The sequence below is a fragment of the Peromyscus maniculatus genome, chromosome 14, assembly GCF_049852395.1.
Source record: "Peromyscus maniculatus bairdii isolate BWxNUB_F1_BW_parent chromosome 14, HU_Pman_BW_mat_3.1, whole genome shotgun sequence".
NCBI lineage: Eukaryota > Metazoa > Chordata > Mammalia > Rodentia > Cricetidae > Peromyscus > Peromyscus maniculatus.
This window is the reverse complement of record NC_134865.1, coordinates 16,974,868-16,994,053: the sequence shown is the minus strand read 5'-3', so window position 1 is coordinate 16,994,053 and position 19,186 is coordinate 16,974,868. Positions and strand designations below refer to the sequence as shown.

General features: G+C 43.6%; 1 protein-coding gene across 11 annotated transcripts in view; it reads left to right on the top strand.

Annotated features, from left to right (window-relative positions):
* The window catches only part of Npas3 (neuronal PAS domain protein 3), an 846,664-nt gene that overhangs the window by 394,607 nt on the left and 432,871 nt on the right, over positions 1-19,186 (top strand). For 8 of the 11 annotated variants that reach the window (XM_042260622.2, XM_042260619.2, XM_042260617.2 and 5 more), the window contains one exon: positions 15,149-15,225. In XM_042260622.2, the coding sequence (XP_042116556.1) occupies positions 15,149-15,225 (77 nt within the window). Of the gene's footprint in view, positions 1-15,142; positions 15,226-19,186 lie in introns of all 11 variants that reach the window. The other 3 variants (XM_042260621.2, XM_042260620.2, XM_042260623.2) reach the window with 1 other exon arrangement.

Here is a 19,186-nt window from a genome sequence, read left to right as displayed (position 1 = left end):
GGTATGACCTGGGATTGATGCTGTGAAATCCACAGGGTTATTTTTTAAGTGACAAATGGACACATACCTTTGTAGGAGAAGGGAATTCAATTAGTGAATGCCTCTTAAGCACTCAGTCAGATATAGTGGGCACTTGGCACATCAGCGCTCATTTAATTATTTAACCAAGTGCTAAAGTGGAAATTCATAAGTTTATCTTTCTGGTTACCATTATTTCTCTGAGATTTTTTTTTCTACTTGGCCCAATATCACACACAACATAGTGAGTAACAGGAAAGTGGTATTTATGCATAAACACACTGGTAGCTTTCTTTAATTCTTCATATCAAAAGCCTTTATCGGCACCCAATATTATTTGCTCTAGGGAGATTAAAAAGTCAGATAGAACTGGCATTGCTTTGTTGGGTATGTGCTTGAAAACTGTCCCAAACCCTGGCATTTGACCTTGCGATGACTGCTTTTGACAGGGTATTAGTGTCTCAGTACACACAGTGGAGAAGCTAATACTGGGATATCAGATGTGTCTTATCTGGGCTCACTGACTCATAAACAGTGGAGCTGTTAGGAGAAATAAAGGCAAGGTTCATGACTTGAAGAATTGGGCTTTTTGTAAATTACAACCGCCTCCTCAACTTTTTCAGTACTCCTAAAAAATTGTAAGTATGGATTAGTGAGAATCTCAAGGTCCTAGGAAGGATATTGCAGAGGTTGAAGCTGAAACTCAGCTGGCACTGTAGGAGCTCTGCCCTGCGGAAAATGAAATCGGTGCACAAGTTGAACAAACCTAAGGCATACCGTGAGCTAATTTCTTCCCAGCTGTGGGCGGAAGTCTGGAGATGCAGGCAAAAGAACAAGGATGGTACAAAAGAAGAAAACTAAAGTTGGTCGGAGAAGGATGGTGACTGAGTATTCACTGGGTTCAAATGGCCTCAGAAAAGGCTGTGTGGAGAGAATTGGAGGAGAATGCACTAAAGGGGGAAGCCAGTGTTGCTTCCTGAATCCCGGCGATAAGGGTTCTAGACACAATAGTTTTGGAAATTAGAGAAAAACTCTTTCTCGACTTCAGCAGAGGTGAGGCACTTGTGTCCAAGAATGGATTCTCGGGAGACAATGCCTTCTGTCCCACACAGGACAGTCCCAGATTTGTTTCTTCATTGGTTTAATCTAGTCATTAAATAATGCAAGAAGAGTGTGAGCTAATGCTTTACCATTTGAGTTGCCTTTCCGACCAGATGAAGTGCTCTGTTTCCTTGATTACTTAATATTCTTTTAGTTCACACCTGGGTGTTTTAATAATCTCTTCCAACATTTGGCTGTGGGTGTTTGACAGTTCTTGGCTGGAAGGAAATAATACTTATTGCTTTTGTGAATCAGGATTTGTAGGGACTCCAAAAGCAAATGTAGGTCACACCTCTATTTATGGCATGTAAAGCTTTTGCCATGGCAAAAGATACAATGACAGAGAAACTTGGGTCCTACTGAACCAGGAGAGAACATCTGGGAATGAGTGAAGTGCTCAGCCGTATTGGTAGCATATGAAGCAAAGGCAAACCTCAAAACAGCATTATAGCAAACTGGGGTCTTGCATTTTTGTGGCATTTTGGGGGCATCTTTATAAACTCATCTGTTAGGAGTTCCATGCCTTTGTAAAACTGACAGGAAATACACTTCGTGAGCGGAGACCAGGGCCATTGGCTGAGTTTCCTGTACACACAGTGGAGAAGGAACCGTGAGGCAGATCAGACATAGTAAGCTTGCACTACAGCCACCATCAAAATGGAGTCTACGTTAGTTACTTTTCTATCACCCTGTGAAAACACCATAACCAAGACAACTCACAGAAGAAAGGTGATTTGGGATTATAGTTCCAGAGTGAGCTCTGCATTCTGGCAGCAGGAGGCAGGCTTGGGAGCAGGCGCAGCAAGCTGAGGGCTCACATGTCCAATGGCAAGCGTGAAGCAGAGAGAGTAAACTGGGGCTGCCGTGAGGCTTTGAGCTCTCTAAGCCCATCCCCAAGTGACATACTTCCTTCAGCGAGGCCACACCTCCTACACATACCAGATCGGGCCACCAACTGGGGACGAAGTGTTGAAACATTTGAGCCTGTAGGGGACATTGTCATTCACACCATCACAAAGTCATACCGGGGGAGGGAAAGTACAGACGTTCCTGGGAAACCATGCTACCTTGAGTTTAGATGTAACCAGGAAGCTTCCTATGGCCTAGCCTACTCATGAGCCCAGATGCTAGATTGTTGTGTTGTTTACCTTTCAACTAGAAGAACTTCTGAAGTTGAACTCTCTTCCAGGATGACTGGGCCACTGTACTGTGGAACACAGCTTTTGTACATTTCACTTACAAAGTAACTATTTATATTTGGAACTCAAAACTAACAGTGTGCTGCCTGTTTGTCAAGTTCCCATAAACCCCAAGGAATGTTGCCATTTCTGTAGATGGTCTAGTCACTTTATTATTTATTTATGTTTGTTTGTTTATTTGGTCTATGCATGGGTTTGGTTGGGGGGGGAGGGTACATGTGTGCACATGCATGTGTGCGGGGAGACCAGAGATGGCATTGGGTATTTCCTTCTATTACTCCCTACCTTACTTTTTGAGAAATGGTCACTCACTGAACCTGAAGCTTGCTGATTGGGACAGACAGGCTCCTAATGACTTCCCAGGACATCCCTCCATCTCTTCAGTGCTAAGACTACAGGTGTGTGCCACTCTGCCTGGCTTTTTATGTGGGCATGAACTCTACCCTGTCCACATGCATATGCAGCAGGTACTTTACTGACTACGTCATCTACCAAGACCCTGTCCAGTCACTTGTGTTTTTATGGTGGTGGGTGATGGGTGTGGATGCATGTGTGCTCTATCAAGGTTTTCCCTCCCCTGGAGATGCTAATGACTTGCAGTCAAATAATCATCTCTCGGTAAAAACTCAATCTTGAACCTCAGGCCCATTGAACATGATGATGAGCAAATCTTGATGACCTCTCGAATTCAGCAGCCCATGTTCTCTCTAGCACCTCTTCCCTTCTGAAATTACCTGTCACGGGGGGAGGGGGTGGTGGTGTTTGCTACCCCAGACCCCTAGAACTGATACTAATGCTTTCTTTAACCTTATTGGTCCCAAGGCCATCTTAGCCCTGCCTGTTAAATACCACAGAACTTAACCCCTCTTCTGCAGCCTTGCTCTCTGATGGGGAACGCACCTCCCCATGTCCTGCCTAGACTTTGCAATGGCAATGTTTTCAGCCTGCTTCCAAACACACTCCTCCCCTCCTAATATAACACAGTCCAGGTCTCCCCCCACCATCCAGTCCTGCTCAGACTTTCCGAGGGAATCTCCAAATCTGTGTGAAGGCTGGGATGCCCTTTGCGATCTTTGTAAGGCAATCTGTGACTGGGGTGGCAGACGGATGATGCCCTCTGCCATGCCTTCCCCTGTGCACGAATCTCCCATATCTCAGTCATTTTCTTTCTTTCTTTGCACACAATCCTCTCTCTACCTGCCTCGCCCCCCCTACCACCACCACCACCACCACTGCCACCAGTAAAAAACATGGCTTTGTTTGCCTGGAAATATTTGTAACACAACTATTTATCTGTTTACATCTTTAACTTCACTGGAGGTGGGTGTTCCTTCTGAACTCCACCAAGTCGCCCTTTCCTCTCCTCTTCTCTCCTAGGCTTTATATTCCTTGAGAGGGCTACTTCCTTGTCATATTTTGGAACCTGACAAGCTTCTCGAATGTTGGGACCGTTACGATCTGCTTTCCCCTTAGCTGGATGCTAGCACCATGTCGCTGCTTGACTATTCTATTCTTGCAGGAGCCTTCTCTGACCCCGTACCTGTGCATAGGTCCCTATAACCATTTTCCTTGACTACCTTTCCCGCTCTTCTTTAGCCTCTGTCTCTTCTACAGGTGTTCACGTGTGAAGATTGCCACTGTGGCCTGGCTTCCCCACGAGAACACAGAGCCATTTGTCTCACTTATTTAGCCTTTGAGGGCCCATCATTCCCTGGCACGTAGTAGGCCTTCAGTAGGCACTCACGTGAATGATTGACTTGCGTTCTTTCCAGCTAACATCATGTCTGGCTCGGAGCAAATCCTTAGTAGAGGTGTGTGAAAAGAATCAACACGGTGGCCTGAATTCCCATGTTTGAACCCACCACACCGAGGAGACCCCTGACTTCTGGAAAGGGAAGCAAGGCAGCTGAGGGATGAATTAAAATGACTGGCTAGTGGCAAAGTCCATCCTCATCAGAATTCTAGTTCTGTTGCGCAGTGCGGATTTTTGGCAAGGGATGCAGATTCTTTTTCAGAAACTGCTGATTTGATCGCACAGTTGTCCCCACTTCATTTGCAAACCTTCATTATCTCTTTTTCCTTTCCTCCCTCCGTCTGCATTTAGAAGGGGCGGAGCTGCGGATAATTCCACAAGGCAATTTTTGTGAATAAACTCACTAACTGGCTGCTTCTTTCAGTCTCCCAGTCTCCGAGCAGAATGCAAGTGTCTGCTCTCGCTGGAGATGCTGTCTCTGATTCCTCCTTGCATTCATTCATTTGGTTACTTACTCATTCATCTAAGGAATCAGTTATTCCACCCTGCTGATGGTGCAGGGTCTATGTGAATATTTGGTTCTTGTCTGAAGCAAGAGTTCATGACATGAGACCCATGGCTGGCTTTCTCTGGAAGTTTCCATCATTCCCTGGACAAAGTTTTATGTTTTTTTTTTTTTTTTTTTTTTTTTTTTTTTTTTTTTTTTTTTTTTTTGGTTTTTCGAGACAGGGTTTCTCTGTGTAGCTTTGCGCCTTTCCTGGAGCTCACTTGGTAGTCCAGGCTGGCCTCGAACTCACAGAGATCCGCCTGACTCTGCCTCCCAAGTGCTGGGATTAAAGGCGTGCGCCACCAACGCCCGGCTAAGTTTTATGTTTTAATTTTGTGTTTGGAAGAGGGTTTGTTAAACAGCTTTGTTATTCAGAGAAAGAAATGCTAGAAACCTCCAGAACCTTTCTCTAAAGGCTTGAGGTCATCCTCGAATCTAAGCAGCAGGTCAGGCTTTCTTAATATGTTTCATGGGATTGATGACTACCCAAATGTATCTGCCTATGCGGCCCTGGTTCCAAGCCTGGCTGTCTTATGAACCTGTTAGCCAGTCTGCATACTCCAAATGGTGTTCATCTCTCCAGCTTCCTTTTAAACTCCACCCAGCTTTGGGGCTTTCGGAAATCTGGGGATCTTCTGTTAGTTGGACTCACACCCAGTTACCACTGATAACCCTGCAGTCTTTGTTTAGGTGAAATCCAAGGGAAGGTGGTGGGACAGAAGAACTGTTTTTGGTTTCTAGCGGTGGTGGCTGTATGTGGTTACCTAATCAAATTATGTCGGAGGCATTCAGCCTCATAAAGTGAATGCCAGTTAGGGCTGGAACAGGGCAAGAGTGACGCCTTCAAGGGAAAACTCAGTGGGCAGTGGCCGATACTTGGAGAATTGCTGCTGGCTCTTTGCCCGAGTGTGTGGGAAATGTTTGTGCTGGTTTGAGACCCTGATTGCAGTTAGCGCCACAGGGTGGGTGGTGACACGGTAGCTGTGACATCATACGTTAGGAAAGGCGGGAGCTGGTGACAACGTACACGGAAGAATTCCTACTCTAATCTTCCCATTACATTCCGGATAAAGACAGTCAGCAGGAGATCGTCTTCAGCTCTGGCCTCAGCTTTCAGTAGGAGAAGTGGGTGCTGTGTGCTGAGCTATCCCATGGGGTGGCTGTCCTGCGGGGGGGCTGCTCATTCATTCACTATTTGTTTTGTTCCTTCTGTGCTCTGGGCCCCATTCTGACTGCTAGACTTTTAATAATATAACTGAACCCCTCCGGCTTGTGAAGGTAAGAGCTGGCGAGGGGACAGCTACTATGCAAATGAGTCACAGGTAGATTCGAGTTGGGTGGGACACATTGTAAGTCCTCACGATTGCTCTGAGAGGCATTGACTGTTTTGACAGAAAAAGTTGAGGTCCATGGAGCCTAATTTCTCAGTAAGACCCAGCTAGTTTGGGATAAACAGAATTTAACACTGAATTTGATTGACTCCAGAGCCCAAATCCTTTCTTCTTTGTAAAGCTGCCTCCCAGTAATATGAGCCCTCCCAGTGGAACCCCCCCCACACACCGGCAGAGGGGATAGGCAGCCTCTGGAAATGAGTCAGACATCCCATATAAGGTACCTGAGTCAGCACGGTACTACTGAGACGTCTAGATGGTATGGTAGTCTGGTAAGTGATTCAGGTGCCTCACACAGTACTGAGCTGAATGCCACAGTGGGATTGCGTGCTCTGGCGACTACAGTGGAAGCGGTGGTGTGGAACTGATGTAGGAAGTAAAACTGAACCGAGTTGGTCCTTCTGGGTGAGGCGTTGTGACTGTTGAACTGCAGGGAAGAGTCTCAGGAAGGCTGGAGTGCAGTGGAGGTCCAACCCTGCGAGTGTCCGATGGGGTGGCCGTCCATGGGTGATGTAGCTTAAAGAGAAGAACAGGGAGCAGACAAGCTGATGAGGCCCTAACCTGTCAGGTACAGCATTGCCTTTGTGTCTCACAGTGGACCCCAGAGGCCTGACCACAGCAGTTCATCTGTCATGTGACCTCACTGCAGACTTCCCTTTCCCCCACTCCCCCATCCTGGCTTAGTTCACCCATTTGCTGCATTGTATTCCTCCGCCCGTCTGTCTCCACGTAGTATTCTGTTTCTCTGGAGAGTCGGCATGGTACCTTCTCCTTAGTATGCATTTTAACACAATGCCTGGGCGCAGCAGAGAAACTCAACAAATACTTTGCATAGATGCTTTTACCTTCTTTTAGAAATGGGAATAGGGACTTGCAATTAGGTCAACGAGGCTAGTGTCTTTCGTACCACACGCCTCTATTGAGTTATGGTAGGAGGATGGTTGAGCGTTGGAAATGGATCAGAGTGACCTGAAGAGCAAGTGCAGGTGTTCTTTGACCCAGCCTTCCCTGGCCCAAAGCTTTGTGAACTGATGGTTCCTCTGGCAGAGAAAAAAGTTACTCAGTGTGCTGCCAGGCACTGATGTGGCCCAATAGCCAGAGAGAAAAGGAGGAGCAAGAGATGGGAAGGGGGAGAGAGGGAAGAGAGAGGAGAAGGAAAGGATGGAGGAATACATGAATGAAGAGAGAAAACAGAGAGGGTGAGAGACATTGCCTTCTTTTTCCCACAGTAGAAAACAAGCTGCTTCCTACAGGTCTGAGGTTTTTTTTTTAATCCCCCTTTGTATCTGTGGCCTGGGAAACCCAAAGGCTGATGGAATCATGAGGGTGTGCCTGACTTACCTCAGTATTTGGAGCAGGTGATGTAAAAGTCATAACATAAAGCTTTGGGATCAGATTGAGAGAAAGGAGGCAGCTGTTGGGGCCTCTTTGTTTACCAGCCATGCAGCTAGCACAGGCTGACTGGTAATGGCCACCCCTCTGACTGGGAGGCGGAGCCTGCATCTGTCTGGAGGCCCTGCAGCTGGGAAGCAGCACTCTTAGAAAGATCCTTTGCAAGATGAGAGGACAAGAATCTCACTGCCCGACCTCCCAAGGGACAGCACCAAACCTGACTCCCGTAAGAAGTTTACAGTCTGAAAAAAAAAAAATTCAGTGTGTTCACGGAAGGTGCGTCCCTCCAACTAAAGGACAAGCTCGTGCTCTATTCAAATCCCCGAAGTGGGCATCTTCTTTGTTTTCCTATGGAGAGCTATGGGTCAAGGAAGATGTGATACCTTCCTGTGAGAGTTGCTCGATAGCCCTGTCCCAAACACCTGGAGCAGGTGGTCTGTAACATGGTGTGCTCCTAAGAAAAGGAGTTTACCCAAGATGAGACACCTGCCTAACCACAGCCTGATGTTTGGACAGGAAACTGAGTAACAGTCTGTCAGGATGGCGTGTAGGCCTCTAGCTTTTCACATGATCCATATGCTCTCCCAAATACATGTGTCTGCATCCCTCAGGGAACTCTGTCTGGGTCATTGTCAGGTCCTGAGTCAGGAAGAATGCCTGTCTCCCAGAGAGGCTCAAGGTGTATTTGCTACAGTATCCCTGAGCTAGAATAAATGAGTTCATATTATCCTGCTGAGTTCATATGCAATAAAACTCAAGAGCCTGTCTCCTGTTTCTTCATCCTGTTGCCCCTTTTTAACTTCCCCCAAGTTGAGAGCAACCCAAAGAATTGGTTGTTGGTTTGACTGATTTTTTTTAACCTTGTATTTATTTTGTAATGAAAATTTAGAAACTCTAATTTCCTCCACTGTATGAAGGAATTGAATTGTTAACTCTAATACATCCAAAAGCAAGTTTATGAAGCCAGTAAATATACCCAGAAACATTGTGATTTCCATTAAATAGTTCTGGACGAAAGTCCTTGATAAACAGTACCATGTGTACATTGTGTGTATATGTTTATTTTAGTTACACATGCAGTTGTTATAAAATAATTAATAAAGTGAAATTGTAGTGAGTGAGTGATGAGTACAATTTATCAAAAAAAAGTTCTCTTAGAATTTGTAGCAATTATTTTGGGAGTCTTAGAAAGATAAAGCATGATCTTGAGCTGGGCTATGGTTGCACACACTGTTGATCCCAGCACTTGGGAGGCAGAGGCAGACAGATCTCTGAGTTCGAGGCCAGCCTGGGCTACAGAGAGATGCCAGGATAGCCAGGGCTACACAGAGAAACCCTGTTTCAAAATAAAACAACCACAAACAAACAAACAAAACCCATGATCTTGAAGGGTTGCTCCTCTCTCGTACCCCTGGCATCTCTAAAGGAACCTGTCATGTGCCTCACGCCCTAAGGCTCAGCCCAGCTGTGGACCATGCCTGTGTTTCCCCGAGGATACGTCCGCAGAGACTTTGATGGTGAAGGGCGCCCTGGGGTGCTGTCGCTCCAAACACTGCTTCAGCTACTGCCTTAAGAATTCCATTGTCAAGGGAAAACATAGGTTTTCCCATCAAGTGCTGACCACCCTATAAATGACCTTCTGAGGACCTTACAATGAGCGATCCATGTAGGAACCCCCAGATGGTTAGGCAAAGGCCATTTTATCATCTTGTTAGCTAGAGGTGTTGCGATGCCTACCAAGGAACTCTTATCACCTCCAGTGGAAATGAGAAGTGAGGTGCGGGAAGGGAATATTTTAACGGGAGCCTTTCCACCACGATGAAGCTGTAATCTGTTGATGATCAAGTATAGGAAAACCTGGTGAAGAGAGACAGGGAATTTGGATGCCGTTTCACACTTCATAACTATGCCAGTTTGAAACGGAAAATCGCAAGCAGTTTTGCAGACATCATGGGAACACAGTCAGTTATTAAAGTGAGAAGTAGAACCATTCTCCTCACTAGCCAGGCCTCTTGAACACGGGAATTTCCCTGATGCTGTGGTGGTTGGAAGCAAACCACGCATGGTTTCTTTCCTCCCAGTTCAGCCACCCATTGGTAAGCACTAAGACCTCCAGTCATACTGTCCCTCATTTTCTCAATGCACTCAACCCATACTTAAATTTCCCCAATGCATTCAATCCATACTTAAAATGTGGAATAAATTTAAATGTGTTGCATCAGAGAGCTTTCCAATTAGCATAAGACTGCTTAAAGTTTCAATTATTTCCTTATGATTAAATATCTCTTTTTCCTGGATTGATAGTACTCTATAATGTGTGATAGGTTCTGGGATTCAGATTATGAACTTTAAAAAAAATTGAAGTGTGAATTTAAAAATAAGTTCCAGCATATAGGGAGAGTTTTCATCTTGTAATTATTTTTAATTTTTTTAAGGTTTATTTATTTTATTTCATTTTATGCATGAGTATTTGTTCTATATGTACATGTGTGCATCCCAAGCATGCCTGGTGCCAGTGAAGGCCAGAAGAGGGCATCAGATCCTCTGGAACTGGAGTTACAGATGGTTTTGACCCACCATGTGGCTGTTGAGAACCAAACCTGGGTCCTCTGCAAGAACAGCAAGTGTTCTAAACCACAGAGCTGTCTTTATAAGCCCTTATTTTTATTTTATTTTTTATTATTATTTTTTTGAGACAGAGTCTCTCTATGTAGCCCTGGCTATCCTGACACTCACTATATAGATCAGGCTGGCCTCAAACTCAAAGATCCTTCTGCTTCTGCCTCCAGAGTGTTAGGATTAAAGGTTTGTACCACCATGCCTAGCTCTTGTAATTATTTTCAGTTGGGCCTTCAAATACCTGATTAACAGTGCAATAACTATTTTTCTTCTCAACCTAAACTTTAAATGGTAGCAACTAATCTTGGTGAGAGCACTTTGCTAGAACCTTTTGAGTATTGGCTTTCAATATTTGCCAGATGTGTAGGCTGAGAACACCACGTGTTTTCCACAGTGCACCTGGCCTTTCCGTTGCAGCTTTAGTTATGGTCCTGCTGTGAGTTAATCTGGTACTGAGCCCTGTTCCCATGCCTCTTCTCCAAACTGGTAATTCCCTGTGTGTAAGGCATACTCAGAACACCAAAGAGGTTAGTGAAGTGGAGGAGGTTGTAGGCCCTGGGTAGAACTGTGTGGGCTACATTCAGACTTAGAATTTTGTCTAATGTTACATGAAGATGTGGAATTTCTCAATAGTCACACAGACAGACAGACCACACATACACACACACACACACACACACACACACACACACACACACACACACACACACACACACACATCTGTACCTTATAAACTATTATAGACCCTGAGAAAAGTTTTTCTGGCTCCCCTGTGTGGGCCACTAATTGAGATTCTTCGAGGGAAACCCCTTTTCTGTTCCTGGTAGCCATAGGAAGACTCATTAAGCATTCTGTCCTTCATTCTCTCCCAGACCCTGGCTTTGCTGGGCCCAAGTGCTACAGCTCAGGGAGTGAGGTCTGCAGATGCCTTTCAGCTTGTCCTTTGGGCCTCCCTTCCCCCAAACTCAGGGTGGGAACAGAGATTGCTCCATGCATGAAGGATTCAGAGGGCAGCCTTGGGAGGTGGCCAGGCACAAGGCTGGCCTTTCCCCAGGTGGGGGGATCCATTCTTATGAGGTTGCCAGTTCTCAACTTAAGGGCAGCATTGGCTTGGGAGCTGGGTCACTGAATTAGGAGATGGGGTGAGATTGACTTCAAATGAACTTCTTGTCAACCAAAGCCTACTTTTCCCTGTGTGACACTCTTCACGGTGGAAGACCTTTCTCCTTTCTTGAGTGAACCCTTCTCTGGCAGCAGGCTCTCTGCAGCTCTCTGCCTGTGGTTGCCCCTTGCATTATGAACTGTGCTGGTGAGGGCCCTGCATGCAGAGGGCTGGGAAGGAAAAGGGCAAAGCAGGCCTCAAGGCAACCAGAGCCCAGGACTTCTCTCCTTTCATTATGTGTGTCTACTGAGCTGTCCTGTTTCTACCTCTAATGGATTCTTCCATGGCAAGTTGACCTTTTGGCTGAATAGGTCAAACTCCCACTGAGTGCTAATCCCCAGCCTTCCTCACTTTGTCCCTGGAGGCATGGAGCACCGGTTCAGAACATGACTGGGCAGGTGGGGTATATTCTTGACAGAGGGTTGTTTTTTATTGCACAGAATTAATTCTTAGGGAGCACCATGTGTGGTTATAGCAGGGTCCAGAGTGGAATATTTTGGCAGACATTCTTGAGGGGCAAAACTAATTTTTTAAGTCTGTGTTTTAAACTGGTTCCCCTGGATGCCTCCTACCTTCTGATGAGAGCTGGGCCAAGTGCCTCGTCCTCACAGCTTCTCACATCTCTAGGGATTTCTGAAACATAAGACCAGGATTTCCTAAGCTAATTTCTTTGAAAAAATGCTTTCCCCTGTACATTTCTTCCTTTTAAAAGCTCTAAAACTCTGGGTGCTTCCTTTTCAGCCTTTATAAAATATGAGATAATGGTGCTTTTTAAGGATAATTTTATGCTGGGCCCAGCCTTAAGCAACAGATTTTCTTGTATTTGTTAACTGAGTCCCAACACTAGTCCCACTTCCAAGCTAGAGATTCTCAGCATCCAGTGGGCACTTAAGCAGATGTTGAGAGTTTTAGGTTGAAGTATATGGTGTGCTTTCTTTGAACCGTTTGTTTGTATATGCTGTTCAGACTACTCATCTCTCCTTTCTGTGAGTTAGTGGCAGTCTTCACAGACAATGGAAAGTGGTCTCCATTTATTTAGTAATGTTCTGCTTATGAGTGTTTTTAATGAATTTAGTGCTCTTTCAATTTCAAAAAGTAGTCACTTAACTAAATAAACTGATAAATGAAGTTTATCAGCAGGTGGAATGAAAAATAAGTCTAGTACCTTGGCACTAGGTTGTGTGGGAGCTACCAAAGGAACTTGGAAAGTGTAACCTTTTAGAAGCGAAGAGACAGGGACATACTCACCAAGCAGGTTACCTTGCTAAAGACAGTAGACCTCACTGAGGTCATGCCCTTTAGTCCTCTTGGCATTCATGATACTCTGCAAACACAGTGATATTAATGCAGGAAAAAGCAGAATAACTGTTTCCATTGTCCCAGCATTGTAAGTCTACCAATTCTCAAAATGGGGAGTACCAAAGGAGATGTGCAGAAGTCCATATTTAACATCTATTCAGTTACCAATAATGCCAGAGTTAAAGCAGGGCTCCTACCAGGGGCGTAATGGGCTCCTGTTTAACATATTTATGTTGGTTGTAAAATTAGGAGCTGTCATTACAGCCCCACATCACCTGCATAAGTGCAAAACAGATAAATCAAGAGGAGTTCCAGCGTCATAAAAACGCCATTGAGTAGAATAGCATGAAACCACTTCCAGAATACTGGGATATTGTGCTAGCGTGTGCTGGGATGCACACTGAGGCTTCCGGAGGATTTGGAGAACAAAGAATAACTGCTTGGGTCAGAGTCAAGGATGCGAGACCTGATGAAGACATCCTTTTGTAGAACAACCTGAGCACTGGTGAAGGAAAGGCAGGAAGAGAAAGGCCAGCGGAAGCCAGGCTTGCATAATCCCTGCGCGTTATTCAAGACAACTGTTTCTGGGGCTTCTAGAAGCATTTGAGCTGCCATCTGCTGTTGCTAGAGCTTGTCTTGTGGGCCTTCTAGTAAATAAAGGCCTCCTTACATTCCCTGGGAAGCTGGAGGGCTCTCTCAAGTCACTGGCTCTGGCACTTTCAGTCCCACCTTATTGAGTTATTCATAGAATACTTTCTGTTATCTGAAGTCCAACATTAATCCTACTTTAAATGGCATGCAGTTATTTATTTCACGGCTTGTGATCGAAAATCTCCCCAAATTCTGAACTATTAATAAACTCTGAATCATAATTACTGCCTCTAAAAGGGAGTGGACATTTTAGAAGTTTTTCAGCTCTCCCCTTCTCCCTCCTAAAAACCACCCATCCCCATAATCTTAAAAAAAAAAGCTGCAGATTTTATTCATGTGGGATCATTCACACCAAGCTACCATAATGTGCAATTAGCACTCCGGAGACTGAAAACAGTATTCAGCAAGACAGCTGCATTATCAAAAATGCCAAAGGAGTTTTGAAGGGAGGAATGTGCATGTTAGAATAGAAAATTAATCAGAAGCACATGCACACACATACACAGCAGTGCTACTTAAATGTATTTAAATATGAAAAAGTAAAATCCTATGTCTGCACCTATGATAAAGATTAATCTCAGCAAAGAAATGAGGTTTCTCCCCATTTGAAAATTATTAGTTGTATGTTTTACTTCTGAAGGAAACAGGGATATGGGACTCGAGTTTCCAGCTGGAATATTCTTTAATAATCATCACTCTTCAATTATATTTTATACATTTTTCCATTGAGAAAATGTCTCCTTCCCTTTTCTCTTGTAGCAATAATGGCACTTGGCACTCATGCTATTTTCAAAGTGCCTTTCAGATATGTCCTCTTGGTAATTAGAGTAGGCTTCCTGTGTCTACACGGCACAGTAATTGTGTGCATTTGTGCTGCAACCCTACTCAGCTCTCGTTAGGAGCGATTGATGTGGCAACCAAAACGAAGTGGCATTCCTCTAGGCCGATTGACAGAACTGTCTTGTCCACCAGCTGAAAGAGGCTTTAGCTGTGAGGAAGCAAGGGCTTTCGACTTTGTTTCCTCTTAGTACCTGGGTGTGAAGAAGCAGGACGATCATGGAGAATCTTTCTTGTCAGAAATGTAGAAGAGCTCTAAACATGTCCTTTCTTAAAACTCTGTAAAGAAAACAGGTGTTTACAATACTTGAGGATCTAGAAGAAAGAATAAACATTCCCATAGAACAGCGAGCTGGCACTGCACATTTAAAATACTGGAAAGAAAGAACCCTCAGTTTTGGGTTCCATCCATGCTGTGTCTGTGTCGGAAGTGCATGTTTGTTATGAGGTCTCTTGGAGTGACAGGTGCCACCCAGCAGGCTGCCCCTCAGGAAGGAGAACAGTGATGATTGGCATCTCCAGACCAGAGACAGCCACTGATGGAAGTGTGTGCGGACCAGCATCCATCTGAACTGCTTGCTGGCTTTGTAGAATAGTCACATGAGTACTCAGAGATATGGAAGCCACTTTTCTTGACACATCTTACCAGTGTAAATGCCCCTTAAAGAAACTCTGTCCTCTGACACATGACTCTTTGTAAGTTGTGATGAACTTACATATTAAAAAATACTAGATGTGTCCTGTTTGGGATTTTAGAGTTTTTCTTGCTCTAGCATGGAGTGGGGGTTGGGACTATTGCTACTTATACTTAAAAATAGCAATGTCATAGTTTTTGGGAAAAACTATATTCATTTGTTCTGAAGAAATATGAACATTTGTGTGTTTTTACCTCAGTATAGGAAAAACTAAAAGGTAAAATTTTAAGTCTGGAGTGTTTTGAGTTTTTGCTTGTGTGTTTGAAGTTTGTAGATACTGATATCCAGATGAAACTTATACTTAGGTTCAAACAGCTCAGAGCCCAAAGGGACAGTGGGTAGTGTTTCTTCCAGAACTCACTGATGCTGTAAGAGAGTGGTAATGCAAATGGAGAGAGATTAAGTTGAAAATTTGACATCAGAACTCCAACTCAATTGTTTTTCTTCTTCTTCTTCTCTTTCTCTCTTTTCTTTCAAGTTATAGGTGCACAGCGAAGGCGGAGCCCCAGCGCATTAGCCATTGAAGTTTTTGAAGCACATCTGGGAAGCCACATTTTGCAGGTACCCCTAAAATATCTTCCTTCCATCTTATCAAGAAAATCTCATAATCTTCTTGTCCATGTTTTTAATTTCTGATACATATTTGATTACTGTTACTTTATCCTGGAATTCACAAATTCTTATGAATTTGTTTTTTTTTTCCTTTTTAGAAAGCCATTCCTTGAGAGAAAATTAATGAGAAAGGGAGGGCAAGTATTATCTGTGCTGTAATAATTTAGATGAATTGTACTCAGCTGATGCACAGTGTGTAGTGACGGGCTGTTCCCAGAGTGATCATGTGTGTGTCCTCTGAGCTACATATTGCTTTCCAAAGAGCAGAGTTTTGTTGTGAAAGTGCTGTGGCATTTGTGTGTGTGTGTGTCGTCAAACTTCAGTTCTTTGCTTGAGTTTGTATTTGTTAAATGCTTCCAGTCCCAATGTTTGCCTCCTCAAATTAGAAAATTGCTTAGTGTGAATTTTTAAGCCTCTATTTAAGTAAGGGGCTCTAATAATAATTGGTTTTGCTGGCACATTTCATGATAAATAAATGGGAAAGGTACTAGGATGAGGCTGTAGTTCTCTAGTGCAGAAGAAAATCAATCCCTGGCTCAGCATTTTACTTAACTGTCTTACTATTATCTTAAGATTATACCATCTGCTTATTGCATCCACCTTCACCCTTGGATCACTGTTCCACGTTGTCCAGAATAACGTTTAGAAGATGTGACGCTTTCTAGATTCTTATCCATTCAGAGCTAAGCAAAGCAATAGCCAGAAGATGGCCCTAAATAGCGTTGGATCTAGAAGGTTATCGCCCTAAATTTTGTACACTAGGAATACATTCCAATTTCTTCTTGAGAAAAGCCAGGTGTAGTCACAGCTGTTAGTTCTCTAGTCCTTTGACTGATAGCTTGGGAATCCTGCCCCCATGTGTGTTCAAAGAAAATATTCTCCATCTCCATCTAGATTTACCAAGTCTACTGGGTCAAGGAAAGAAATATGTTCTCTCACAGGCCTTCTGCAATAATTTTGCTGTGTGAAAAATCATAGTCAGCCGGGCGGTGGTGGCGCACGACTTTAATCCCAGCACTCGGGAGGCAGAGGCAGGCGGATCTCTGTGAGTTTGAGGCCAGCCTGGTCTCCAAAGCGAGTTCCAGGAAAGGTGCAAAGCTACACAGAGAAACCCTGTCTCGAAAAACCAAAAAAAAAAAAAATCATAGTCTACAATTGAAAATTTAAGGCACTGCAGTGTCTTGCCTTAATTTTGCCAGAATATTCTGTTTCTGATTCTCATTAATATCTATTATTATCTCAGAAAAGGTGTTTCTTGAGCTGCCATAATGGAAGCTGCATACATATTTAGAGTTACCTTCACAGTAACTCCAGGTTTATTTTAAGGATACAGAAAGGATCACATTTCTCTTTAGACCTTCTGATTTTTATCTTTGTCTTTCCTGTACATGATTTGTTCAGGATTGGGATCTCTATTACATGTTCTATATAGACTGGAACAAATATATTATTAGATTCCTTTGTGATACAGGGCTGTTGCTACTTAGATTCTGATACATTCAGTCTTATACTTAGTCATTAAGAGAGTAGTTCAGACAGTAGCTCTAGATTATTGTTTTCTGAGTTCAAAGTCCTTTACAGGGGTGTAATTTAGAAGTTGCAATAATTCAAAACTAATGGAACAATACGAGTTTGTACTGATTGCAATTTGGTGTAAACACCCCATATAGGGGACTATCCCAAGTACCCGCTCAACACCATGCTTTACTTAGAGAACAAGGGCTTGAACAGGAGACTGTTGGTTTTTCATTACTTTTGGTTGGTTTATATTGTCCTTAGACACCACACTGTAAGAGAAGCCTTTATAGCTGGGTATTACTTGGGGGAGACTGAGCACAGTCATGAGCATGACCTAGATATCATGTTACATGAAGAGCAGCAAAGAACCCAGAAAAACTGGAGAACACATAACTTAAAGAGGACGGTACTGCCCTGTCTGTATTGGAAGAACTCAATAAAGCAACACTATACTGACAGTGTCCTCGGAGCATAGTGGGAGAAAGGGAATGAATTCAGATTAAAGTTAAAAAAAAAAAAAACAAAAAACAAAAAACACTCTCTTATCATAAAGGTCCCAGATGCACCTGACCACATGTGAACTATTTGGAGATATTGGCTTTAAGGGGATAGATGGGTGGCTTGATAAATACTATCAAGGTAAGATACTCAAGCACAGGTGAATTATTGGGACTTAAAATTGCCATGGAAATGAGAGCTTCTCGTATCATTTGATTTTAACATGGTGGTTGTGAGTGGAAGAACAATGTAAGCGTCTGCGCAGAACTTTACAGTACTAGACTTAGGGGTGGTCATAGCAAGAAGAGCCCCTGTCAAGTTCTCTTTAGTTATCTGCCCAACTAGCAAGGAAATCCTCTCATCCACAGATGAGTGTCAGTACCACAGCCAACAAAGTATCAGTGTTGCAAAAGCTTAAGATAGCTTCCTATATTTTGTTTTGAAAAGATCTCTGGTAGACTCATGAATTGGTGGAAACTGGAGAGAGATTCTTCCTTCCTTTCTGACCCTGCCATCCCTTGCAAATAGTTGACAAAACCTCTGGCATTCAGATGATAGGTCTGATCCCTGACCTTATGATTTATAGTAATTTACCATCCCACGAGAGTGTCAAACATTGAACAGGAATACAAAATTCACTACATGGGGCTGTTGTTTTGAATTAGCTTACATTCATTTAAAGGAAGGAAATAAGCTTCATAAAATGAGAAATGTTACAGTGGTTGAGTATAGTAGGAATCTGAACGAGCCAAGTTCTAATTTGCCCATAAGACATCAAGGATGGGATCTCAAAGTTGTTGATAAATGAGCAGTTTATTAGGCAGAGACAGTAGAATAACATTCCAACCAAAGGCAACATGAGAGGCAAAGAGATGCAGGCAAATACTCATAGGTCTTATTTGAAGAACTGTTGTGATGCTTGATGTGATGGTCGGCTCACTTGAGCAAGAAGCGCGTGAGTGGTGAAGGTGGAGAAATCATACAAACGACATGGCAGGCCACTGAGCGAACCTGGGAGGTGCAAATTCCATTCTCTAAATAGTGAGGATCCTGTGGGGAAGGTGTTTATGCAAGAAGGAACAAGGAAAGGTTTAGGCTTATCAAAACACAGTATCTAGGAGTTTGGGAGTTGTTAGAACCTGATAAAAATAGCCCAAGACAGAAAGTGAAGATGTCTCTGAGGTAGAGCCCTGTGGACGGACAGGAAAGTATAGAACTGAGACCGTCATTTGCACATGGACATTACAGATAAATGAATGTGACAGGGTTGATAACAGACAGACCCTATAGGTTAAGGTAACCTTACCCGGTGATCCCTTTCCTTAGGGTTCTTGGAAGACATTTTCTTTCAAAAGGCAGAGCTGACACTAGGAAAGGAGTTGAAATTCTAGGCACAATCTTATTTTAAAGCGCTATGGAGCCTAGGGTTGAAAGGGGACTGGGAATTCGAAATCAGTAGAACATAGATGGACGATAATTATTATCGAGGGATGAATTGAAGACCTGTAGAAGTGATCTGGAGGGAAAAGAGAATTAGGAAAAGCATCTCTGCTACATGTGGTCGGTCAGATGGGAGGCAAGGGAAAGATGAGACAGGAGGAGACAGAGGCAGGATTTGATCTTGCTAAAGAAAGGAATTCTAACAACCCCCAGGTAGGTGAGGCTAAGTCTTTCAGTAAGATAAACACTCGTTGCATAGAAGGATGAGGCATGGAAGGAAAGCCTAACAAGGTCCAGGGAGGAAGGATGAGAATCTAGATGGTTATGGTAGAGTTGAATGACAGCCAAGAAAGTGAAGTCCAGGTAAAATAGTTTTGCATGTGGTGAAAATATGTTTGTATGTTAAGGTTCAAGGATCAAGCACTTTTTGAGTATTGGAAACTAACTCTATTTC